Source organism: Chinchilla lanigera, unplaced genomic scaffold (genome assembly GCF_000276665.1).
Source record: "Chinchilla lanigera isolate Chin_1 unplaced genomic scaffold, ChiLan1.0 scaffold00033, whole genome shotgun sequence".
NCBI lineage: Eukaryota > Metazoa > Chordata > Mammalia > Rodentia > Chinchillidae > Chinchilla > Chinchilla lanigera.
Genome location: NW_004955434.1, coordinates 9,272,881 through 9,285,080, shown reverse-complemented (window position 1 = coordinate 9,285,080; position 12,200 = coordinate 9,272,881). Strand labels below are relative to the sequence as shown.

Genomic DNA, 12,200 nt, shown 5'->3' with positions numbered 1-12,200 from the left:
TTTTTTTTTCCTCCGGTACCGGGAACCGAACTCACGACCTTGCGCTTGCCAGGCAGGTGTTTTGCCACTGAGCTAAACCCCCAGCCCGTGGTGTTAAGATTCTGAAATATTTAATTCTGACAAATGTAAAATGTAACCACTATTTAGTCATAAAGACAACTTACCAAATTTTTACCATCTTGCTTATGGATAGTTACAATTCTACTTTCATTTGAACATTCCTGGTTTGCTTGCTTAATACTGACATCAATAATATCAGGAAAATCACAATACAACTGTAAATCCTGTAATTAAGGACATTTAAAATTAAAAACAGTTATGGAACCACTTTCAACAAGACTTATGGAGACAACATTAATTCCAAATTCTTTAAAATAAAAAGTATTAACTGATAACGAGATAAGCATTAAATGTGATTCCTTCTAAAAATCATCTTAAAAGTGTACCTTATCTTGCTTTGACTTTTTGACTTAAAAATGAGAGCATTAACGGATGCCATGAATCTAAAATGTGTTATAGCACATTCCAGACCAATTTTATACTAATAGGAACCACTGTCAGAAAATTGGAAATTTAGCTATCAAATAAGATTTTTAAAAACCATCCTTCTAAATCTCTAAAACAATCTAAGAACAACATAGATATAAACAAATTTGAAACTTGCAATGTAAACCTTCAAAAATTAAACTAAATTAACAGGTATATATTAACATTAAAGATCATTAAATTAACTTTTTCCATTAGTTTTATGATTGTGCCTCCTTATTACCAATAATAGTGAAAGAGAAAAGAAAGCAAAACTACCTTAAGTCATTTACAGAATTCAACTCTTTTCTGAAAATGTAAGAAAGTCATTACTACTTGCCCTTAAAAATTGCATAAAAAGCCACTTAAGAACATTGACAAAAGAACTATCAATAGACCCCTGATCGCTGCACACAATTATAAAATTCCACTTCTATCAGTGGGAAAAGAGAAGCGTAAGACAATGTTTCAAATGACTAAAGTTACTGTGCTTCTATTGCCATTCTACTTAAAATAATAAAGAATGAGAACATATCATTAAGGATTACCTGTTCTGTCAGTGTCTCACTTTCTTTATGTTTCCCTCTTGACCACTGAATTCCACCGTTTCCAGTTATTATAATGGTTGCAAAAATCTCCTCACCTGAAGGACCTCTTGCAGGTTCTTTTACTTCAAATTGTTCTGTGTAGAAGGCAGACTGAAGAGTCTCCAGATTTATAAGATACTTAAGTTTCAAGTTTCTGGCAGTGGCTTTGCATTGACTGAACTGCTGAATAAATCTGCGAAATCTGTACCTTATTCTCTTCCTTGTCAAAATATGATAGTCTTGGATCTTTGCTCGAACACATTTTGGTAAGAATGTCTTGTAGCTAGGAATAAAGAGCATACACACAAAAAAAAACAAAGATTAGAAGATAAATCTAGAACAAAGTTGAAAGAGAGGTCCCTATCTTTTTCCTTGATAGGTAGGTGATATAGCATAGTAGTCAATTGGAGTAAGTCAACATAAGCACCACCTGTGAAGTAGAAAACCTTAAGGTTTCACTCTCTGATTACCATAAAGTTTAGAATAGATGCTAATTTTCTCACCCTAATGACATGAACAGTCTAGTAACTAGTTAATAATGAAATGTCTAAAAATTAATTTTCTCTGATGATTTTATATCCCTGTGATGATAACTTCTAAAATATTTTTGGCATTTACTGCACTGTGTTGCAAATATTTCCTATACTGTCATACTCTAAAATTTAGCTGAATTCTGGAAATTTTGAATTTTGTTGGACGTTGTTGTTCATTATACATTCTTCTTTGTATACATTGCTTTGTTTGGCCAGCTACTTCAGTACTTTGATCTTTATGTACAATATCCTAAAGAAGGCAGACAATTCATTTATCTACTTCTGATTAACATCTTATTTCTGAAGAGCAACTACATAAAATATCCATAACTTTGTATATGCTGATCTATATTCCTACTTAACACTCATCTCCTATCTGCTTAGATCTTACTCATTCTACAAGTCTTAGCTCACGCATCATCAAATCCAGGAAATCTGTATGGGCCTTATCCTATGAATGAGTTAAATGTTTCTCCTTTTCTTCTTACAGGATTATGTAAGCATAATCCCATAATATCACTTAATGTCTTATCCTTTACCTGTTTAGTTACCACCAGCAGTATTCTGAAGCTGGTTCGTATTTTAAGGGTTTTTTTTGAGGACTGCTGAACAGTCATAATTAAAATCTATCATATTTTAAGGATTTTAGCTAATTGCTAAATTGTCATAATTAAAATTTGAATTATATAAGCTTCCATTTAAATGAAGTAAATATATAGGTAATAAATATTCAAAACTCATAACTTCTTAGTTATTTTACCTTTTATTTTTGTTTTCATTTTTACTACTATTTACGCCTTTGAGGTTGTTTATATCTACCATACATGAATAGTGAAAGGGTCTGCCATTGCTCTCAATTCTACATCCAGTGACATCAGGCCAGTTACCTTGAAATTGGTCACTGTGGAGTATTTATTTTATGGGTATCAACAAATATCGTAAGTAAATCAGAAAATATGTGTTGCTATTGTTTTCTTTTTGGAAAACTGGTTGTTACCAGCACAGGAAAGCTTATACCCTTCCCCACTCTACACAAAGCCCGTTGAGGGACTCTCAGTTTTTCACTCAAGCAGACAAAGGTGCTAGAGAAAGCCATTTTACTGGGTGGGTGGACTGTGTTATAAACACAATAACCAGTTTTGAACAGACTACATCACTGCCAGCACTTTAACAATGCTGTTAAACTATATCAGACTGTATCACTGCCAGCACTTTAGAAATGACAGTCCTCTATTCAACTAATTTTCCCAAGTTGCACAGCTATTTCAAACCCTTTCCAATTTCTTCAAACTTCCTACCTTCTTTCTGCTTCAAACCTTAGCAGCACTCATCACATTTTTTCCAGCAAATCAGTTTATCTCTTTCTTAGAAAAAACAAAACAAAACAAAACAAACAAACAAAAAAAACTATTCTCTAAGCAGGGCTTCTGCGATATTCTGCTAACAAACCTACCTACATCTGCATCATTTTCTTCTTCCTACACATTGCAATAGAGGAACTAGCTAATGCCTTCTTTTTAACATCTATTCACCTATTCCCTCTGTCTTCCTCTAATATGTATGTACCTTCTCAGGACATTTACCCTACACATTATTTCTCTTTTACCCACATGTTTTAAGAATATTAATGTCATTTCCATCTTAAATGTAAAAATTTCTATTCTATATTTCACTCCAGCTACAGGCTATTTGGCCCTTTTTTGATAGTTTACATATCTCTCTCCATTTTTCTTGCCTTTCATTTACTCCTCAATTCATTCCAATGTGACTTCTGTTCATTACAAAAGAAAATGCTCTTGCTAAAAACAAGAAGGAAGCAAGGCATGGCGGTGCACGCCTGTAAGCCCAGCACTTGGGAGGCTGAGGCAGGAGAATCACTGAGGGCTTGAGGCCAGGCTGGGTTATATAGTGAGTTCAAGGCCAGCCTAAACTATATGGCAAGACTCTGTCTCAAAAAACCAATAAATAAATAAATATATAAATAAAATCAAGAAAGACTTCTATGTTAGTAAACCCACATTTCCACATTCACTTTGCTTAGCACTTTTCAGCAGCACTCAATATTATTGATCATTCTCTCCCTGGAATTCTCTTTCCTTAGCTTTCCTGATTTTATTCACATTTCTTTGACTACTTCTCTATTTTCTTTGCAGATACATTGTTCTTTATCTGTGATTAAATGTAGCAACCCTCAATACTCAGTTATGGACCTTCTCCCTTCTTAGCTATATTCTTTGCTCTCTATATGTAAATAACTCTATATGTAAATAACTCTCTTATTCTGTCTCTATCCCTGACTGCTAAGCTGCAAACCCATGTATCTTATGGTCAAGTCATTCTGCTCATTTAATCTGGATGTTTCAAAAGCTCCTCAAACAATGTATTAAACAAAAATCATTACCCCTTCACAACCGGAAAGATCCTCCTGCAGCATTCTCTGAGTAAAGAACACTACCATTCATCTTCCTCTGCAAGCTCCAGAAACCCAGAAGTTATCTTTTGTATCAATTTTTCCTTCAACCCTACTATCAAAAATCTATCACTACCACCTTTTAAATATTTCTCTTATTTGCCTATTTTTCTCATTATTAACCCAAGCAATAAGATCCTCTGGAGGAACTACTGCAATGGCCTACTTTGTAATCAATTTACATTTCCATTTGCTTTTACCATCTCTGGTTTTCTACAACAAAGTAATATTGTTAAAAACATGCACTTCACCGTAGCTTAATACTCTGCATGGTTTCTTCATGTTCTCAACCTTCTTAACATGATCCTAAGGCTCTATGTTTTCTGGCCTGTGCCTCATCTCCTACTCTCTGAGCTCTTCACGTATCAAACTGTTCCTATCTTCCCTTTTGCCACAAAGCCTTTTCCATAAATCTCCACTCTCCCCTGCTGACCTCTCTCTACCTATTAAATTGGATCATTTTTCAGATCTCAAAAGTCACACTATTTTTTTTGAAGTAGGTTATATTCCCAATTTATAGTCTTTCCTAAAGTATACTTTTCATGGCAATTATATATTTGTAAATATATATTTAATAAAAGCCTTGACTCCTCTATATTTTGGTGAAGGGTTGCACATGAATGGTTCCCAGGATTTGTCAATGTCAGGTGACATTTGATGTCACTACTGTAGCTGAATTTACAACTATAGACAAGGTAACAGAGTAGTGGCTGCCAACGGATTTTCCCTCTATGCCAATACCTGGATTGCTGGGGGGGGGTGTCTTAATACTGTGTCTCACCCCTAAAGAACAGGGCATAGGACCAAAGAATTTTCAAACCTCACCCCAAAAAACAAACAAAAACACAGAAACATGAAAAGACAAGGCAACAAAATGCTTCCAAAAACTCCCAACTCCCCCAAAATCAGCACAGGAGGCAATCAGAGGGAGGAAATCATAAGCTACACAGAAGATAGGTCTGAAAGGGTACCAATGGAGCTAAACAGTTCTATAAGATGCCTGGTGAATTTAAAGGTATAACTAACCAAATAATGACCATAATAAAACTTTTGATCAGCATGTTCAGAAAGACACTAATAAACATTTAGTGGTGTTAAAGAAAGAGAAGCAAAACCTGAGTTTCCAGCACAGAAAAGAGTGGGAGTTTATATGAAAGTTCCAAACAGAAATCCAGATTGAAAACATGCTCGAAAGTATGGGTAGGAGCAGCGACCAATGCCAAGACAGTGCAGACCTGCAGGGCAAGGCTGTGGTCAATGAGAAATTAATGAGAGACACCTTAAAAATGACAAAGAAACATGAAAAAAGGATCCACCAGCTCCTAGCTGATTCAAAGAGGTCTAATTCAAGAGTAACTGGAATTAGCAAAAACTCAGAAAACAGCATAAAAGGCCTAAAAATGTCTGTTTACACAGTGAATAGCAGAAAACTTTCCAAACATGGAAAAAGAACTTAACATACAGATAAGTGGTACACAGAGAACCCTGAATAGCCATCAGCAGACCAAAAAAAAAAAAAAACAAACAAACAAACAAAAAAAAGCTCCACACCACATAATAATTAATTAATGTACCAGAAATACAACACAAGAACAGAATCTTAAAAGCTGCTAGACAAAAGCAAGGAATCAACTATTTTTTTAAAAACTTGTCAGAATTACAACAGATTTCACAATATAAACCTTAAAAGTAGGAATAGTATGGAATTGTAGGATGATGCTGGCCAAAGGAGTAATTGAACCTGAGCAGTAAGGAAGGGACCTTGGAGAACAACAGTTCCTATCCTCTTGGAATGCGTGGTTGAAGTTTAGAGCAGAACTGCAGGATAGTACTCAGCAAAATTAAGAGAAAGTTACTGTCAGAGATGTTCGCTTTGGCCAATATATTCACTCTGCCACCATAAGATTGTTTAAACTAGGTCACATGTATCCCGTAACAAACCATCCCATTCCTGCCCTGTGCCATGACAAAAACTCCTATATAATATGTTGCAAAATATTTTTCCTCTAAGTATTTGTTCTCATGTCATTGAGTTACGAATAAATAACCATGGAGGTCTCAGTTGTTGTTTCCCAGAGACTCTCTTATGCCCAATTAGGCTCTCTTATACCCTCTGTTTCTTGGTGACTGAATTGAATCTTGTCTCCAAGAAATCTTCACTGGGGCTGGGGATTTAGCTCAGCAGCACAGCGCCTGCCTGGCACGTGCAAGGTCATGAGTTCAATTCCTAGTACCAGAAGAAAAACAAAAACAAAACAAAACAAAAAAACCCCAAGTAATCTTCATCCTCTGCACATTCACAGTCACACACTGTGAAAGGGAATGAAGCGTTTCAAGCTCTTAAAGAAAAGAACTTCTGACCTACACTGTTATATCCTGCAAAATTATCTCTCAAATTTGATGGAAAACTAAGATAGGTCCATGACAAAGAAGACTTAAATTCATGACCACTAAACCAACACTCAAAAAAATTCTCAAGGATATTCTAGAAGAAGACAATGAAGCTAATAATGCCAAAAGGTCCAATAAAATAATACTGGGGATGGATAGTAATTAAGTAGAAGTGAAAGAAAGCAAAATAGCAACAGGAAATTATACAGTGACAGGAATAAGTCAATACCTATCAATTATAACTATCAATGTAAATGGATTTAACTTGCCGATCAAAAAACACAGATTAGCAAAATGGATCAAGAAACAAAATCCAACATTATGCTGTACACAAGAAACACATTTAACACAAAAAGAGTATTATAAATTAAAATTCAAAGAATGGAAACAATATTCCATGCAATAAGAACCCAACTTTGTAAAACAAACCCTAATGAAAAATCAGATAAACATCAATACAATGATAGTAAGGGACCTATATGGTACAGACACACATAAAATAATGGCATGTGGATCAACAGGACAGAACAGAGTAAGAAGAAATAACCTCAGGCACATTCAGCTTTGGTCTTTGGTAAAAGAGCCAAAGACACACAGCATCTTTAGAAATCTGGGTGGATGCCTCCTTAACCACACAACTCTCCTACCCAGTAAAACCAGTATCACATGGATAACACAAGGTCTGCTGTCAGTCAGAGCAGTAGCCAGCCCACCTTGGACTATGGCCTCTGAGCCCTTGGATGACTGGGCATGGTAGGGGGAACCCTAGGGAAGCTGCTCCCTAGGGGGCCCTTTTTGAGCAGGGTTCTAGGAACTCTATTCTTAAATGAAAACTTGATACCTCTGCACCCTTGAGCCAAAAATGAGTGGGGTCTGACTGATTCTTGAGATGCCCTGAAGGCACCTTTCTTCTTGTGCCCCATACAAAGCTTATTTTTGTTGTTTTGTTTTTGTTTTTGTTTTTGAGACAGGCTCTCACTATGCAGTGCAGACTGGCCATGAATTTGCTTATATAGCCCAGGCTTGTCTCAAACTCATAGTGATCCTCCTGCCTCAGCCTCCCAAATGCTAGAGCATTCTGCTCTTTTTTTAAAACTTTTTTTTGTTAATACATATTTATCATACATACTGATCACACTCATCATAGGCAATTTGTACCATACATAATATATCTTAATTCTTTTTTTCCCATTCCCTTCCTTTTCCTTCCCTTTAACCTTTTTTCCCCTTCCCATTTACACAAGCTTTGTTTCTGTTTATTTCTTTCCATTCTCTTTTCTTCCTTCTCCCTCCCTTCCCTTCTCCCTCTCTTCTCTAGCCTGCATCTCCAAACCTTTCCAAAGTCTTCCTTCAAATCAGTTCCAAATGCTTATGAGCCACATGGTCAAATATAGTCACAGCAACAACTCCATTTCTCTGGTAACAGTTTTTCTGTATAACTCCACTTTCTTGTCACTAAGACATAAAATTCAACATGTACAACCTAAAGGATGAGGTTTAATTTGCTTATGGTTATAGTCAATGATCAGTTGGCTTTGAGGCCGAGACATCATGGCGGAAAGGTGTGGCAGAGCAGGAAGCAGAGCAACGGAGAGTGCTGGAGGTGAAGGATAAGGAACCGCACATAGGGCTCAAGGCCATGCCTCCATGACCCAGCCAGACACACCTAGAAGCGTGTTCCGCCAATCCCTGGGGCAGATCCCAAAGCCAATCAAGCTGGAACTCCACCCTAGCCGCCACAACATTCACAACAGTCACAAAGTAGAAAGACACCAAATTTTCATCAATTGATGAAAAGGTAAGCAAAATGTGATATAGTGATACAGGAAGCTATGCTTTACCAATAAAAAGAAATGGTGATATACGCTGCAACATGGACAGACTCTGGAAACATTATGCCAGATGAAATAAGACAGAAAATGCCATCACATGCATGTATGCTGCCATTATAGGAACTATCCAGAATAGGCAAATCCACTGAGACAAAAGGTAGACTAGTGGTTGCCATATGCTGGGGAAGAGCATGGGGACTGAATGCAAATAAGTATGAGATTTCTTTTAAGGATAAAAATGTCCTAAAATTAGGTTGTGGTAATCTTTATACAACCCTGTGAATATCCTAGGAAACACTGTAATGAATTGTATATGGTATTTAGATTAAATTTAATCAGCTATTTTTTAGTACATGGCATCTTATACTGAATGTCTAATATTCACATAATTTAAAACGTAAAGCAAATAAAAAGAATTATGAAAAGTTTGCAGATATATTTACATCCTGGTTCAGAGTACATCCCAGATATATTTATACCCTGGGTTATAAGAATCACAGAAATACAATTACTAAATATCCACTGGGTTTAGAATATTGAAGGATGTAGGAAGAAGGATAATAGATAACTTGATTCCTGACCTCCAAAACCCACAATCTACATAAAGGATTGTGTTAAGACCTTGGATAAGATTGTGGCCTCAAAAGCAGAAGTGTCTACTCATATAGTATAACCTACATGTGACTGACTTCACGTGTATAATGCTCGTCTTCAGGAGCTTAACGCTTTTGTTCAACTGTGTTCCCTTCAACTCCTTCAGTTTCTAACAACTTTTAAAATACTCTTCCTCCAACTTTGTTTTTTTATAGCCTGACATGTATCAAATATCCAAAAATAGCTGCTGAATGAATAAGTAAGCTAATATCTAATTATTAGCTGTACTTTAATAAAGATCACAGCCTTAGTGAAAAATGATAGTGCTCTTGTTTTCTTTTAGACTTAATCTTTAGATTCCTGAAATCTTGAAATCAATCTTACAGTCTCCTTCCTCAAATTAAGACATCACAGACATTTGAAAATGAAAAAAGAATACTTAAAACCAAAGAGAAAAACACAGAAACTGATCCTCTACAAACAGGATATGGAACTGTTTTGCAGCTACTCAGCAAAGAAGTTACTAAAGACGTTTATTGGAAGAAAATATTTGAGAAAGAAAGTGAGTTTTAACCATAGTAACATCCTCAAACTTTTTTTGTGCATGTGAAGTCAGGGCCTGATACACGCTAGACAGGTGCTCTAGCACTGAGATATAGCATGGCCCTTTTGAAATTTTATTTTCAGACAGGGTCTCAACATGTTGCCTAGTCTGGTCCAAACTTGTGAAGCTCCTGCCTCAGCCTCCCTAGAACGAAGATTACATACATGTGTCACCGTACCCAGCTACACCATTGAGCTTTTAATCTGGTAAATATTTAGTGTAAAATATATATTTAGCCTTCAAACTTCAAAAAAAAAACTCAAAGCACTCTCATACAGCAATACAGTAAGTCCCAAACCTACACACACTCAAGTTGCAAGCTTTCCTAAATACAAGTGTACCTCCTATTAGGAATATTCATTGGCGTGAACAAACCACAGAAGTAGCTCACAAGTCTGCCAAACACTGTCACAGTTGTGCTGCAATGTGCCTAATACACAGTGCAATAGCATGTATTATTGTGAGTGTTTGTTTTTTTTTTAATGCTTTACATTATCTATTTGTGTCAAAGCTGTGTAAGACTCACTCTGTCAGACTTGTGAACCAGTTGCATTTACAAACAAATCTGACAAATGTTCTCCTGAAACGGCACTCATTCATAAGTCAGGGACTTACTACATATACCTTTTTTTAAAGTAGAAATTTTGCAGACATTAAAACAGGGCTATTGGCCTGGTATTTCAAAAATCTGTTAGTCACAATTGCCAAAATCTAGTATGCAGAAGAATCATTTGGAGAATGCTGACTTGAATCATCAGCATGAAGATGCTGTATAAGCATCTTCTGAAGCACCTGTAAAATTTTATAATTATGGGCTTCAATTTAGAATTACTGAACCCAAATTCCTTGGATTATGGGCCAGTAATCTTCAATTTTAACAAATACCTCAGACGATTCTAATGCAAGTAAAATACAAACCACAACTCAAGAAACACTGATTTACATCATTTATAATCTGAGGATCTACTGTCAAAAATTCTCTCTCCAGGTATTCTTTCCATTCCTATGAGATTATTTAGTCTTTTAATAATAATAATAAAATAATAAATAGATATTTACGATATTTTCTGTGGTACTAACTCGATAACTTCATCTCATAAACTGTTATATAAATGAAGAAAGTTACCAATTCTTTATTATTATAAAATCAAAAAGTATAGACAAATAGAAAATACAAGTAAATTATAGAAACTCTATTTACACTTATGTATACGGATATGCAGAAGGAAATTACCTGACTGAATTATAGACGGCTAATGGAGTCTGATCTTTCTCTTTGGCTATTCTCATCATATCTAACACCGCCATTCCAAGACATTCTTCCTGTGTTTCATGAGTCACAGGTACTTTTATCCACCCATGCACAAAATCATGCCGCCACTGAAAGAAACAGAAATACAGAAGGAAATATTAGATTCAAGATTACATTTTAATTTACTATTGCACTTTAATCTATAACAGAGATAAGTTAACAGTAACATTTTAGAAGTTTCAATGATAACAAACAGCTGTAGCACACGTGCCATAGGTTTGCCATCACTAACCTGTAACACAATTTCCAGAACATATGCCTTTAAAAGGCACAAATCAATGCTTCCTTTGATTGTCAATCATTTCACCATCAAATTCTAGTAAAAGTCCATTTGCAAATGGAAACTGATTTACATTGAGTCCACAGATGGAATACATATTATATCAACCTATTTCATTGCATCTATTTTCAAAGTAGGTCATAACAATTTCAAAGTAGTACATAAAAATTACCTAAGACAGATAATTAAATATTTATGGAGTTTCATTTATGCCAAAAGCATACACTACATTGTGTAGGATACAAAGAGACACAAGATGTGCTGTCAGCCATTAAAAGAACTAAAATCTAGTTAGAAGCTACTTGTGGGTGTTGGATATTTTGTCTCAGCAATTAGAAAAGTAACTAAGACAAGTACCTAGAGATGAAGGGAGGAAAGAGGGAGAAGAGGGAAATGGGAATAAAAAGAATCAAGGTATGTTAAGTAATGTACCTGTACTCCCTAAGATGAGCGTAAACTTCATATAGAACTAACATGCACTAATAAGTTTAAATTCACAAAACTTGACTATAGTTTATAGAAAATTATAAAAAGTACACTGGTAAATAATTTTCAATATAGATGTGAAGTCCATTCAACGGAGAAAGGGCAGTTTTTCAACAAAGAGATTAGGAAAACTGAATATACACACAAAATAATAGAGTTGGACCATTAACACAACATATACAAGAATTAACTCAAAATGGGTCAAAGGCCTAACTGTTAAGTGCTAAAACTATAACATTCTTAGAAGAAAACATTGAGGGGGGGGGCCTCACGACACTGGCTTTGGGAATGTACATACTGGCTTTGGCTTTTGGCAAAAGCACAGGTAACAAAAAGAAGTAATAAATAAAAAAAAAATACATCAAAATTTAAAACTTTTCTTGCAATACTGAAAATGGAACCTAGGGCCTCTCACATGCTGCATTCTACCACTAAGCCGTATGTAATGGTTGATACACTGTGTCAACTGGAGTTTAGACATTTAACTAAGAGACTCCACAGGGAGCCAGGGTCCTTAATTTGTAAACATCCTCATCCTGTGCAAGAGGAGGGCATGGAGATTGTGTGAGTGCTACACCCACCCTGG

The 12,200-nt window shown here is 35.6% G+C and overlaps 1 protein-coding gene across 1 annotated transcript in view; it reads right to left on the bottom strand.

The window, feature by feature from the left end:
- Positions 1 to 12,200, bottom strand: part of Jak2 (Janus kinase 2) — a gene marked incomplete at its 5' end in the record, with an annotated part of 113,312 nt that overhangs the window by 56,128 nt on the left and 44,984 nt on the right. The window contains 3 exon segments of the mRNA XM_005388653.2: positions 165 to 284; positions 1,074 to 1,395; positions 10,771 to 10,916. Of these exon segments, the coding sequence (XP_005388710.1) occupies positions 165 to 284; positions 1,074 to 1,395; positions 10,771 to 10,916 (588 nt within the window).